The following is a 15,706-nucleotide window of genomic DNA, read 5'->3' as shown; positions in this document are numbered from 1 at the left end:
CTCCTATCAAATTGAGAAACAGGCACCGACACATTGTCCCCAAAAAATGTTCACAGTGATCTAGGGCTTTGTTCTAACATTCGTGTTGCTTGTTACTGAAGACCAAACTTTGCTTTCTTTCCTTCTTTCTCACATTGCTGAATGCATTAGAGTGTCTCCAGCTGGATGTGAATCTCTTTCAGAGTTTACTGAAACTAGGTTATCATAATCTGGGTTTTGGGTGATTTAATAATCATCAGCTGGTTTTTGAGTAACTGGGTTATCAGCAAAGCATTGAGTCATCATCAGCTGGGATTTAGGTAACTGGGTCATCATCAGCTGGGATTTGGGTAACAGGGTCATCATCAGCTGGGATTTAGGTAACTGGGTCATCATCAGCTGGGATTTGGGTAACTGGGTCATCATCAGCTGGGATTTAGGTAACTGGGTCATCATCAGCTGTGATTTGGGTAACTGGGTCATCATCAGCTGGGCTTTGGGCAATTGAGTCATCATCTGCTGGGATTTGGGAAACTGGGTCGTCATCAGCTGGGCTTTGGGCAATTGAATCATCATCAGCTGGGATTTGAGTAACTGAGTCATCATCAGCTGAGCTTAGGGCAATTGAGTCATCATCAGCTGGGATTTGGGTAACTGGGTGATTATCAGCTGGGTTTTGGGCAATTGAGTCATTAGCAGCTGGGAATTGGGGAACTGGGTCATCATCGGCTGGGTTTTGGGCAATTGAGTCATCATCAGCTGGGATTTGGGTAACTGGGTCATCATCAGCTGGGTTTCCGGCAATTGAGTCATCATCAGCTGAGATTTGGGTAACTGGGTTATCATCAGCTGGGCTTTGGGTAACTGGGTCATCATCAGCTGGGATTTGGGTAACTGGGTCATCATCAGCTGGGCTTTGGGTAATTGAGTCATCATCAGCTGAGATTTGGGTAACTGGTTTATCATCAGTTGGGCCTTGGGCAATTGAGTCATCATCAGCTGGGATTTGGGTAAAAGGATCATCATCAGCTGGCCTTTGGGTTACTGGGTTATCATCAGTTTGGCTTTGGGCAACTGTGTCATCATCAGCTGGGCTTTCGGTAATTAGGTCTGCATTGTTCAAAACATGATTTGGAACTACTTCTAAAAGTCTTTCAAGATTTTCTTCCTCAATCCCAAATAAAATAACGTTGCTAAATTTTGGCCCACATAACATGAGACCACATCGTGGCTTGTTGACACTATGTATTTAGTAAGGAGCCATGTTGATTACTTCATGATATGAACTGTTCATGGCCCATTAGATAAAAAGGACATCATAACCCCACTTTGCACAATTATTGTCTCTCATCCATTCCATGTGTCTGAGTTTCATATCCCTATTACTTTTTTCAATTGATCCTTGGTTTTGGGGATGACTTGGACGCCAATTCACTAAAATAAGTTCAGGCCATAATGAGGCACATTCTTCCAGATCATTGACAAACTGAAGGATATAGGTGAACCTCTACCAGGAAGATGAACAAAAAAGGTCACGTGAAACTTCAGATGACCGTTTTACTTCCAGGGGACATATAGCATGAAACGTGGTTAGGTAATCCATAATGCAGAATAAAGTAATATTTTCCATCCTCATAGTATACATATTTACTAGATCAAGTTGAGCTCTTTTATTCAGATCACTTGTAGATACAGGTTTGATAACTACTTCTGCAGTTGTTTCCTTTCTGCAACGTTTTTCAACACAGCGTTCTCAATGGAGAATGTATTGTGAAACAATTTATCTTGGAATGTTGCCATATAGTTCGCTAATCTTCTTGTAAGTCTACTTCTCACCCCCATGGCCAGTCTTAAAATGAGGTTCATGGTAAATCTATGACTGATTATTTGGTTGCCATATATTTCCTATTGTTCTTTCTAATCTTTTCTTTTTCATTAAAAAAAAAAAAAAAACCTGAAAAGTTTTCAAAATGTAGTAATTTTCTCTTTTAAACGTTTGTCCAGCCTTTCCTCTCTTAAAAACTGTAATTACTATCTGCTCATATTCAACAGACCTCAAAGACGCACAACACAGCATTTTTTTCATCCATGGGTAAAGCTTAAATGGGTACTAAGAAGAGTTTGAAAATCTCCTAATCTAGTAAATCTTAAAAATACAATTACTGGCTGAAACCAATTTTTCATAAAAGACAGGTTATGCATTGTTTTCTCTTAAAATTCATTCATCAAATTGCCCATTTCATGAAGTGGCCAAATGGTTTGCTCATTTCAAGAAATGGGTGATATATTCTGAAGGATGAAAGATTTTTTACACTCTAAAAAAATACATCATTAATCAAACTTCTGTAGTAGCAACTTTGATGTTTAACAATGGTTAGATACATAAATCTCTCTCTCTCTCTCTCTCTCTCTCTCTCTCTCTCTCTCTTTATATATATATATATAAATATATATATATATATATATATATATTACATCACTTGAGAATATGGAAGGAGAGTGGTCTTTGAGTTCAACTTATATATCAAGAATAGACGATGTCGGAAGAATCCATTAAACCAAACCCAAATAGCACCATTCATCTCATAGGCTGAACCATAACGGGTAATAATCCCTGACGTCAATGGTCTAAGAAAATAATTCGTGTTGAATTCCTAATTCAACATCTAGACATTGTATGCAGCAGAAACGAAAAAGGGAACGCTTTGTTCACTAATTACAATAGATTCATTGTTTCATTGTTGGAAGTTGAACCAAGTTCGTAGGAAATGTGGTTCTTAAGTTGAATATGGATGTGAATGGGCCATACCTATTTTGGAAAACAATAAATCGCGTCAGAGCTTGAAGAGGTGATGTTTTCCACGCAATGTTGATGATGTGATTCCTTTATAAATTTTACTACTTTTTTATATTTCTAAACTTTTTTATTCCTTTCGAGAATTCCATTTCATACCTCTTTTTTAAACAGAATTTTGGTTTGTATATAAAAATAAATAACCAAACTTCAGGCTGCATCTAAATGGTGCACATTATTCAAATATGCAACATGAATCTTATCTTGCTTTCTATCATTTTTATTTGAAATATTATGAGTAATGAATTATTTTGTCCATTTCACTTGCAAGTCATTTGCATTATATGCATATTTCAGGCATACCAGATCTTATTCTCTCTCTCTCTCTCTCTCTCTCTCTCCTCTCTCTGTGTATATATATATATATATATATATATATACATATATATATATATATATATTGTGTGTGTGTGCTCGCGCGCGCATGCCCACACGTATGTTTATATATATCCCTATGCTATTAGTGGAACAGCATAACCTGATGTTACAATGAAACAGTACAAAAGCCAGTAATTCTCTCCAGCTCACTTCCTTAATCCGGGCGATGAATGAGACTTAGGAGAAAGTTTCCTCATTAAATTCCTACGTACATGCATAGAGTTATTAAATGCATCGCTGAACACAGTATTTTACAATACCAATCCAACAACAATGCTTCATGTTTCTGCTTTTCATTGTGTCATATATTTAGAAGACATCTCGTACTTATAAATTATGAGTCTTAAGCTGCACCGGTCGTATCATTTTTTCTCCTGTTCAATATACATCTGACCTATATCTCTATAGATTTTCACACACACTCTTGCATATATATATATATATATATATATATATATATATATATATATATATATATATATATATATATATATATAGATAGATAGATAGATAGATAGATAGATAAAAATGATTATCAAGACTGGCCCGCAATCGACTTCTTTCAGTGTTGGAATAAAGACAAAATTTTTCCGTTACTATAAGAGACACAGAAATGGAAAAAAGGCTTAATATATAGCAAAGCCCACATAGAACAAAGTAAATAAATACAATTTTGTTGGTTGATTAAAAAGATAACGTTAGATTAAGGCAGTAGAGGGGTGACGGGGAATTGAGCATATGATTAATAAGGGGAGGAATATGGGGGTTAATGAGATCCGGTGTGTTTGTTCCAATCTATTACAAGTTTGCATATCATTTCGAAATGATAATAGACTGCTCTCTCTCTCTCTCTCTCTCTCTCTCTCTCTCTCTCTCTCTCTCTCTCCTCTCTCTCTCTCTCTCTCTCTCTCTCTCTCTCCTAATACGTTTCCTGATACCCAGATGTATATGCTGGTAAATGATGTCCTTTTATATACTTGGAAGAAAAACAAATAAAATCTTTATCTTTGATGAATAAAAAAACTGCTAAAGGAATGAAAAAAAAAATCTAGAGATGGTAAACGTAATTAAGGAATATCCCTATAAATAATTCCAACAAATATTAACCTCGATAATAGAAATAGACAAAATTCACAAATAAGGGCTTCCAAAATCTATGAAACTATAAAAAAATAAAAGTTTAGGACGAGACACATACAAACCTTTTCCTAAAAAAGCACACTGCAAGTGGGATGCGATTAAAACACAAATACTGGTGAAACATGTATCTTGGTTGTAAGGAAGAGGGGCGGTAGAGTTGAGGAGGGGGCATAATATGGCTGAAGATAATTAATGTTAAAACGTTTGATAGTTACACATTACAATCCTATTACAACAACGTCGCCCAAAAAATATTTAGAAAAATGCCTTTTTTGGGCTCAGGCCATGTCGTCCTGTTGGAAAGTTCCTTTAGGTAGCTTTCTAAGGGATATTTGCTACAGTGATACTCCTAGAGAATTAAACCGAAGGTCTCCAGGATTCTAACTCCTGGCGCGAGTATCCAATTAAGGATATCACATAATATCAGGGGACGTATTTTTAGATACGACACATAGCAATCTTCACCCCGAATAGATTTAACTCTTTGATGAAAGGGGGAAGAGTGGCGAAAGAAGGGAGTGCCTCCTTCATCATTACTATTACGATTTCATTCCTTTTCTTGTAGCTCTCTAAGCGAGTTGTGCTCCCGTTAACCCGGTGTTGTGTTACAAGTTTTGGGAATATTCATCATGCAATCTCCAGCATTTTCATCCTTTGGAGTTGAGTATTAATTCTTTTCTGTGTATAATTTTGATCTCCCTTTTCACAGTTAAATTTCGATAATTAAAGTGTGTTTAGATGAGCCTTGCCCAGACCGGAGACAGCCATTTTACGACTGCAGTTGCCCGTTACTATTGCATTTTAGTTAGTCAGTAGGGCAACATTTCCCGGTATTAAGCTATAATGTTAGCTATTTAGGCAAATTATACAAGTGGTGATCGTGCATACATGAATTTTATTCCTCTTCCTATTATGTGACTTTACTAATCGTATGCAACGGGAGCCCCGGCGGTACCAAACCTTGGCCGGGGATCCTACCAGAGCGAGATTACTCTCACTCATTTATGCGTTAGCAAAGTAATTCCCCATGTTTAGCCTCACCCTATCATTCCTTCTTGATTCGGATGAGAAATTACATTCTCTGGAATCTATGGATAAGGTATGATAGAGAAAAGAGGCTAAACCCTTCCTCCCTCCCTGAGTGCCGCCGCCACCGCCGCCACCACCGCCACCGCTGCCACTACAGGCGGCAACCACTATCTTCTTCATTCCCGTCGAGCTCCGGCTTTGATTTAGATAGTGACAAACTCAGGGTGCCCTTGTCTTACCGCCGATGATGTCGCCAGCAAAGGAACCATGTTTCCTCTGCCGCCGACGACGTCGTTAGCACAGGAAGCCATGCTTCCTCAGTTCACTGCTGTAGGTAAGCGGCATACCTGCCGCCACCTCTCTTCCCAGTGAACTACAAGACCCTTTCCCTTTTCCCTTCTGTCCTTTAGCGACGGCAACATTCTTTCACCGGTATTCTGACAGTTATCCCGGCTTGCCAGGTTGACTGCATTACCGGCTGGTACCCTGCTAGCGGCAGTTAGTTCAGCCACCTCAGCCACGTCTCCCTTATGTCCTTCCTTCACCGGAAGTGAATGTGACGGGGGGAAGATTGAGCCAGCACTGACGGCTGCCGGTGGAAACCTAACATACTTTTGAGAAGTCCTCAGTCCTCTCTTGGTCTGCCATCTACAATTATTGCCGCCGGCAGTACAAGCCCTTTGTGGATGGATGAAAGCCAGAATCAGATGGATTCTTACCCCTTCCATTGGAACTCTCATTCTGGCAAGGAGACAGTAGGCAGCCTGGTAGTCCTCCTACACTTCCAATTGTTGTGCTAATCCATAATAATAAGAAACTCTCCTTCCTTAATGCTTTCTCTCTCTCTGTCAGTTAGTGCCGCCAGATACTAACCTAACCCAGGCAGTGCGCCGGCTGAACTACAGTATACAAATATACAGTAGTAACTTATTTTCTAACATTCTCTGCATTTCCTATCACAGTCTATTGTTGGGTCCACAATATTATGTTGAGGTTGAGTAATCCCTCACCACCCAGATGGTTTCTTCGATCATCGGGACCCTAATAAATCAGTGTTAATATATACTACAGGTAGATAATGTTAGTATAGCACTTAATAACTCTAATTCTAGTCCTTAGAGTTTACTCCTACCTTGTATTCTCCCTATCAGGGAACTAAAATATTAATTACTGACGGAGGTCTCAGCAATGGCCTGGGAGGGGAAACAGAGATATGTGTCTTTTCTGCTTCCATTCAAGCTTACTATCCTAAGCTATCATAAACAATAATAATTACTATTGTTGATAAAAATTGCATGCTTTTATATCACTGATATTAAAAATTATATACTCTTTGAGCCCCTCTTCCTTCACAAGATGAGCCAATGGAGAAGTGTGCAGCCTTAGCCTGCAACCACAAAGGCAAAGACTTGTGGCCACACGAAGTGCAGGACTCATGCCCCCTGCTGCATCGTGTCGGGAGTCCTCAAGTATTGGGACCCGAAGGGTTGCCCCACCCGTTCGACCCTATTGGCCAACGGCTTCGGAGAAGCTCCCTCAGTCAACATAGAGACTAGAGATACAGCGAGGGAGACCCTTCGCAAATGGGTAAGTAGATTCCAAAAGAATTTTCAGGGACCGTACTTACCCAACGACTCCTTAAGGTGCCTACTGTTCCCCAAGGCTCGACCAAATGCGGTGGTACCCCAGGAACAGGTCCAGTCTTCCTTCATACATCTGAAGATCGACGCGGACATAAATAAGGCACTGGAAGGCATGGACATCCACCAAGAAAGGACATCAGAAGTGTCCATTGACACTGAGAAGGCCCTACTACAAGGAGGCCCCAAAGAAGACGTGGAACATCCACAAGCGGAGGAAGAAGGATCCGTTTCAACGGCAACCGAAGACCCTCAATTCGTCGTGATGGCATACCAACCTATGCTGTCAACCTCTTCAATCACAACTCCACAACCAGTGGCACATGCCATCAAGAACGAAGAGATCCTCAATTTGATTCAACAGATGATGGAGTTGTTCCAAAAGGTACAAGAGATGATGAGAGAGTCACTCAGACTGCAACAGATACTATTACAAGAGAGGTCGGACCGCCTCGGACCTACCAAGAGCTCTACTAAGAAGCCCCTTAAGGAGCTAAATCTCTCTTACTGCTCCGAAACCAACCCCTGGAGGTATGCGAAGCATATGCCCATGATGAATGGGTAACTATTCGTCTTGGAGAAGTTGGGGACCAGACTGATTGAAGATCTTGAGATCTGGCCTAACTTTTCAGCTTACCCAGAATGTTACGGGAGACTGCAGGATGAACATGCAACCCGTGAGGAAATGGTAACCAAAGAGGTCATTGTCTTCGAGCATGAAAAGGTGCAAGCCATCCTCTTTAAAACCTGGAAAGGAGCCGGGTACACCAACTCCAAAGTCTCAGCACTGAGCAAGAGACATCCCACCTTTCTTACTCCTTCCTCCATCTCTTTCCCCTTTTCGGAGAAAGCACTAGACTTTGCCGTCAAAGCAGTCGACGAGGGCAAACCCAGCCCAACCCTAGAGGAATGCAAACCATTCTCTCTAGCACGGCCTGCCTGCGAAGAGAAGTGGAAGGATGTCCACCTAACCTTCTCCGTCTCTAAGTTGGATCCAGAGATAGCAGGCCAGCAGTTCAATGAGAACCTTCCGAAGTTGCCAGACCATCTTCTGAGGAGGGAACAGGAGACGAAGGAGAGACTTGCGGCCTCCCTTTCTCATCAGAACTGCCTGGAAATGAGTGCAGGTCTACAGAACGCCCCAGAAATGTTCATTTTCCTGGCTAAGTCCCACATGGGTACCCTTGAGAAAGACTTATATGCCTTCCTCAAAGCGAGGAGAGCCTGCAGAGAGTTCGTTTTGGCCTCAGCCACCATAAGACACGAACCAACAAAACTGACCCCCTCGAACATCTGGGGTAAAGAACTTTTCCCACAGGAACTGGTCCAAGAGAACATAGCAGAGCAACCACGGAGAACTGGAACCTTCTCCAAAAGTGGGGCATGAGCTCAAAGGAGAAATCATCCGCAGACGGAGGTCCCCAGCCTAAGAATGAAAAGGCAAGGAGACCACACAGTCCTGCACAACTTTCTGCCATGACTCTGACCACGATGCCTCAGACCTCTTTCCAGATGGTCCCTCAACAACTGGTAGCTCAGTCGCCAATGTTTAACCCAACGATGGGAGGCAGTCGACTTCCTTTCGCCTTAGTCAGAAAGGAAATGGCCCTAATAGAAGTTCGCCCGGAGGTGACTCCTTCCGGGGCCGAGTAGGACGTGGTCATGAAAACAAATCCACAGGACCCCCCATCCAAAGACGGGTTCCAGATAGGACGCAGACCACATCATTTTCAGGATCGCTGGACCTTCGATCCCTGGCCCAACAGACTATTAAAGAATGGGCTCGGGTGGAAATGGAACAGAACTCCACCCCGTTTTCCAAAATTTTTTCAACACTCCACCCCCTCGTGAGAAGAATATACCTCAGAACTCTTGAACAAGAAGGTACTAAGGAAAGCAAAGTCCATCAAATTCCAGGGAAGGCTGTTTTGTGTTCCCAAGAAAGACTCAGACAAACTCAGAGTCATTCTAGACTTGTCTCCACTCAATAACTTCATCGAGAACAAGAAGTTCCGGATGCTTACTTGGCAACACATAAGGACCCTTCTACCAAAAGGAGCAAATACAGTCTCAATAGACCCAACAGATGCTCACTGGCATCTTCTATTAAGCTGCCCTTTCTCCTCATACCTAGGATTCATGCTGCAAAAGAAGTGTGTCTTCAGAGCAATGCCCTTCGGACTGAATACAGCCCTAAGGATATTTACGAAGCCTGCAGACACAATCGTCCAGCAGCTACACTCCGAAGGAGTTCAATTACTAGCATATCTAGACAATGGACTGGTATGGGCAGCATACAAGAATACTAGTCTGCAGGCAACCAACAAGGTAATCCAATTTCTGGAACACTTGGGCTTCAACATCAATCGCGAGAAGTCTTGCCTTCCTCCAGCTCAGAAGTTCCAATGGCTAGGAATCCAATGGGACTTAAAGTCACACGACCTCTCCATTCCATCCAAGAAGAGGAGAGAGATAGAGGGATCTGTCAATAGACTAATCCATCACAAGAAGATTTTAGGACACCAACAGGAAAGAGTATTGGACTCTCTCCAGTTTGCAGCAGTGACAGACCCGGTGCTAAAAGCACGTCTAAAAGATGCATCAGGAGTCTGGAGAAGATACGCATCAAACGCTCGAAGAGATCAACCAAGGTTGACCCCGACCCTATTGCGCACGCAGTTAAGTTCGTGGTCAACAGCCCAGAGCCTAGCATGAACAATTCCCCAGCAACCACCACAACCATCAGTGGAGGTACACACAGTCTCCTCCTCAAAAGGATAGGGTGGCCATTTTCACGAGAGAAAAGTGCAAGGGAATTGGTCGCACCAGTTCAAAACTTTTCATATCGTTTTGGAAGCTCTGGCAGATTTCCTAACGTTGAAGAGACTATCCCCTCACAGAACAATCCACATAAGATTAGTCCTGAACAACGAAGGGATAGCAAAATGTCTAAATCGACAAGGCTCGAGATCATCTCACATCGGACATGTGATATTAGTCACCTTCCACCTGACAAGGAAGAAGGGATGGCACCTATCAGCAGTTCACCTACATGGGTTCCGGAATGTGACGGGGGACGCTCTATACAGGCGAAAGCCCATAGAGACAGAATGGTCCCTAGATGCAGACCCATTCTCCTTCACCTCAGAAAAAGTCCCGGAACTGCAGACCGACCTCTTCACAATGAGCGACAACAAGAAACTACCTCATTATGTAGCCCCTTAGATGGACCCTCAAGCAGAGGCGATGAACACCGTGTCCCACGACCGGAACAGGTGGAATCACATTTACCTGTTTCCACCAACCATCCTCCTGCTAAGATTCCTCGACAAGCTAAGATCCTTCAGAAGGACAGCAGCAGTAGTGGCCTCCAAGTGGCCCAAAAGCAATTTCGTCCCTCTAGTTCTAGAACTGAAACTGAAGCTGTTCCCTCTGCCGGACCCAGTATTATCCCAACTGGTCCAGAAGTCGACTGCCTACACTTCATCCTCGAGAACCAACAACCTACATCTCACGATTTTCTCGCCCTAGTGGCGAATAAAAGGTTTAGAATCTCTAAGGATAAAGTTGACTTCATCGAAGAGTTTAAGTCAAGTACGACTAGGAGACAATATGAATCGTCATGGAAGAAATGGGTGTCCTTTGTGAAATCAAGGAAACCGACAGAAATACTGATAGATTTCTATCTAGCTTTCTTCATATTCCTACACGAACAAGGCCTGGCTTCTACTAAGATTACCTCGTGTAAGTCAGCCCTGGCTAGACCACTTCTGTACGCTTTTGGAGTGGACCTCTCTAGAGAAATCTTTAATAAGATCCCAAAAGCATGCGCTAGACTCAAGTCACCAACCCCACCAAAGCCCATCAAGTGGTCTTTGGACAAAGTCTTGCACTATGTTTCGAACCTAAACAATTAGAATTGTACTCTAAAGGATCTAACAAAGAAAGTCATTTTTCTGTTTGCCATAAGGCTAGAGTTAGTGAAATAGTGGCCTTATCTAGAAACGAAGGCCATATTTAGTTCCTAGATACAGGAGAACTGAACCTCTTTCCTGATCCTGCCTTTCTTGCCAAGAATGAGCTCCCCACCAAGAGGTGGGGTCCTTGGAGAATCTGCCCACTAAAGGAAGATACCTCTCTGTGTCTAGTAGAGTGTATTAAGGTCTATCTTCGAAGAACTTCAGACTTCAGAGGGAGGACAGCTCTTCAGAGGTGAAACCTCAGGATCAAACCTATCCCTAAGACAACTGAGAGCAAAGCTTACCTACTTTATTCGCAGAGCGGATCCTGACAGTACACAGGCAGGTCACGATTCAAGGAAAGTTGCTTCTTCGTTGAACTCCTTTCAACACATGGACTTTGGAAGACTCCGCTCATACACTGGGTGGAGATCATCCAGAGTCCTTTACAAACGCTATGCGAAGCAAGTACATGAAATAAAACATTTTGTGGTGGCGTCAGGTAGTGTTATAAAACTCGTCATCTAGCGCTGCTATGACCAGTGCATCGGGAGCAGGGGTACACTTATCGTCGAGTGCAAATCACAACGATGATTAACATATTGTTCCATATAGGTGCATATCTAACCAATACCACCAGTGCTGAGTGAACTTTTGCGTGTGTTTATGCATTCTCAAAATCTGTACAAGTCAGTCAGATTTGGTTTCACATCTCCATTGAGTGGCATTATTCCGATAATGAAATTACATATTTTTTCTACAAGAGAAAATATGGACCCTGATGTGTTTTGAATGCTGGATCAGATTTATACCCTATTGTAACTACATTTGATAATCTAGTTGCAAGGTAAAAATACTAAACGTATTTGCGTCTTATTGCTGCTATCTCAATTGCAGACAAATAAAACATGCTAGGGTTTTAATTCAACCCTAGAAGGGCAAAACTTGAAATCAAGATACAGATTTCCAAGGTATGTGAAAGATAATCTCTAAGTTTTACCTTCCGTTCCTACGGAAATTCAAGCCTTGAATCCTTATTGTCGATGTAGACACGTTCCCTGCAGGGGGCAGGAAGCACTAAACCAGTTCCAGGTGTAGTGGAAATGAGAGGTTAACTGGAATTTCACATACAGATCTAGCAGACCAGGTAAGGAAATCCATTCGAGGTAGAAGGCACATACACAAATCCACAGCTATAGTAATTTCAAGTTAATTCTCTAGGATGCATCCATCAGGGTGACATGGCCTGATCCCAAAAAACGGATGCGAAAAATCTATTTTTGGGTGAGAGTGCCATGTCGTCCTGATGGACCTCCCTTTGCTGACCCCTTCCAAAATTACTTTAGCTGCAGCCATTCCTGCTTAACGACAAGAAAAGGAATGAAGTCATAGTAGTAATGGGGAAGGAGGTCCACCGGGTACCTAGATCGGCAACCCCTTCTTTCGCCACTCTTCCCCCTTTCATCAAAGAGTTAAATCTATTTGGGGTGAAAATTGCTATGTGTCGTATCTAAAAATACGTCCCCTGATATTATGGGATATCCTTAATTGGATACTCGCGCCACGAATTAGAATCCTGGAGACCTTCGGTTTAATTCTCTAGGAGTATCACTGTAGCAAATATCCCTTAGAAAGCTACCTAAAGGAACCTTCCATCAGGACGACATGGCAATCTCACCCAAAAATAGATTTTTCGCTTTGCTCAAAATCCGTTAATTGTAAGACAAACCAACTTCCGAGCTACTTTGTCCACACAGATTACATGGTTTTCCTCATCTAAGAACTTAACAAGGCAGGTTTTTAACTGTAAGGATATATGTTGATATTAATTTTCGAGAAGAACAATAATACAGATGCGAAATATATAAATATATATATATATATATATATATATATATATATATATATATATATATATATATATATATATATATATTCATACCCTATCATCACTCCACAATCATAATTTACTATTCCCACTAAGAAAACCATAATATTCCTGCATTCATAACTACTCCAATGTAGGATATATGAATAAGAATATACCACAGCCCATTACCTTATTCATTATACTTGACTCTTCATTTTGTTTCATTCTAGTAAAGAGTTGCCTTATCCTTTATCAAGTGTGTTGGACATCACTTGAGCCTGCTACAAGGTGTTCCAAATATCACTTAATATTTGATGGAGCACCAGTTGATGGGGAGTCAATGTCCCCCTTATTCTGATGAAAGGTACCTTCCTACCATTACTTTGTCAGCAGATACCAAATCAATATAGATATGATTACTCTCAGCAGGAACCAGGAGCGCAGTAGGAGACATGAGGGTCTGGGGGACTGAGTTAGTATGGAGGACCACTTCCCCTTACCCCTGTGAGTAGGTGGTAATTTTGAATGTATACTTATATACATATGCTTTCTAACCCTGCTCAGGAGGACCCCTTCTCTAGGAAGCCCAGGGGACATTTTCATATAAGCCCCCCCCCCCCCCCCCCTTCCGTCCTTAGCTACGCCACTGGATGGGAATGATGTGAAATTTATATCAAATTCAGTTGTGGTCTGGAAGAATGTTGATCTTGCTTAAAGAATTTGGTGTGTATGATTCAGTGTCTTTTCATTACTTCTGTCTCTTTATTAAGTACTACCATCATACAAAATATTAGGTTTGGTCACTTCATGTTTTCCCTAGCTTGATTAACCTAGTTAAATATTTTTTTTTCTATGAGAACAGAAATATATAGTGTTTCGTTTGCATATACAAGGAGCCTTTGTAAAATGCTTTCTATTACAACAAATTGAAAAACGATACACATTTGAATATTTTCACTTATATTACAAGGCGCATTTGTAGTTCAGAAATTACTTTTAAATACAGTTAAACCCTAAAAGGACTTTAATGACATCCAGTTTCAACTGTCTACCTCAAAGCCTTATAACCTATCTTACATAGATACCAAATCATATGAGAATTGGGAAAAAGAATTTAATAGTGCGAGGTTAAGGAATGCTGGGTGAAATATCTAACATTGTGAATCACTGCTTGAGATATATTGTTATTCTATAACGAGAGAAAAGTGGGATGATACATCCTTTCATCTAGGTTTTGAGGTTAAGTTTAAATATTAACCAATTGATGTCAATAGTACGGGAAACGAAAACCATCAGATATTTGCCCTGAATAATCGGCTCCATTTCTACATCAGCGCGATATACTCCTAAATTCTAAGAGAGTTTATTGAGTATCTGTAATAGACGGTCATTGACGCTTATCCAAACAGCTATTATGCAACAGAAGCACACGAGATTAGAATACCATGCTGCCATGGCTTCAACGGTGGATGAAATAAATAGTCAAATTAAAACACAGATTGGTTCAGTTTTTATCGAGGAGATTTTTTTAACATTCATAATGTCCGTTTTTAATAGTTTCTTGGAACTATATAAAAACTGGAATACATTCCGAATGACCTTAAACTAAAATAACTCATGAAGAAAGGAGTAAAATTTATGAATATGGTTTATCGGTAAAAGACGGGCTTCGTCATTCCGTCTTAATATCTTCATATTATTGAAGGTGCAAATCCTTGTTATTCAGTAAGCATTATTCGTTAGAGTAATATACATTATAAATATGAACTGATTATGAATTTTAAAATCGTTTTGAAATCCATGTGATCTACTTACGAGTATTGGACATGTTGGAGTTTCCACTTTGCTACCCTATACACATTCTGGTGAAGCAACGTGATTCATTAAATCTATCTCTCCTTATTTTTGTCATTAAGCTTCTAACACAGTCTAAGAATCCTATAAATTTTAAGAAAATCAGGACGTAAGCGCCAGTATTATAAATCAATACACTTGAAATCATTAACGAGATAAAAGAAAAAAAATAAATAAAAGGAAGGTAAATGGTACTATTATAAAAAAAAAATCAACATGAAGTGTAACTAGATTTTAAAGATTTTACATTTAAAACTCAATCGACAAAATTAAAAAATAAAAGGAAATACGTAATCCGCCAAAAGCGTTGGAAAAATCTGTTTAAAACTTGCCTGAATAATTAATCCACTTAAAGAGGCCACACACAACCTTTTGTCTTGGTGGCGCCAACGACATGCAAATAAAGGAAGTTTTAGGCTAAAAGAATTTGCGTGCATAAAATGAGGGCGGCCGGGTTTAAAGAAAATGCAGCCACTTTGCAAAAGGTGATAACTTTTAACAGACCTAATTAGGAAAAAGGAGAAGATTGCATTTCGCCAGATTCTAAAATACAGAAAACTCGTGCAACTTTGCCCATCTAATTTCTGATATCTTTTAAATGTTTTTATTATGAATATGCAGAGATTAGACGAGAGGGTTGTCTGTGATTTCAGTTCCTAGATAAGTTTAGATATGAATATAAAAAATTAATATCAGTACCTAAATCTGAAATGTGTATAAGTATTGATATTATAAGGTTGATCCAGCACTCAAGTTTCAGATGTTAAAAAGCTTTACTTGAGAATGTCTAAAGATATAAGATAAACTATCTAACAGGAGATGACTATTTCAAAATATGCTAGACTTTGAGCTTGATAATTTGTGCCGAAAGAAAAAAATATCATTGCAGAATGTCGTAATAATTAGCTTTCAAGTATTTGTAGCTTTGTTTGAATATGATGTTTCAACATTTTTTATCGGTCAAAAACTCTGATAGGGTACACCAGGATGTATAATTTTATGA

At 40.5% G+C, this 15,706-nt stretch overlaps 1 protein-coding gene across 1 annotated transcript; it reads right to left on the bottom strand.

Annotated features, from left to right (window-relative positions):
* Positions 1-415: 415 nt before the first annotated feature.
* LOC137639722 (clumping factor B-like) lies at positions 416-1,195 on the bottom strand. The gene has a single exon (XM_068371969.1). It carries the CDS (start codon positions 1,193-1,195, stop codon positions 416-418), a length of 780 nt encoding a protein of 259 aa, XP_068228070.1.
* Between the last annotated feature and the right edge of the window lie 14,511 nt (positions 1,196-15,706).

This window comes from Palaemon carinicauda, chromosome 4, assembly GCF_036898095.1.
Source record: "Palaemon carinicauda isolate YSFRI2023 chromosome 4, ASM3689809v2, whole genome shotgun sequence".
NCBI classification, from domain to species: Eukaryota; Metazoa; Arthropoda; class Malacostraca; order Decapoda; family Palaemonidae; genus Palaemon; species Palaemon carinicauda.
Note: the sequence above shows the minus strand (reverse complement) of the source record. Positions and strands in the feature narration are given on the sequence as shown.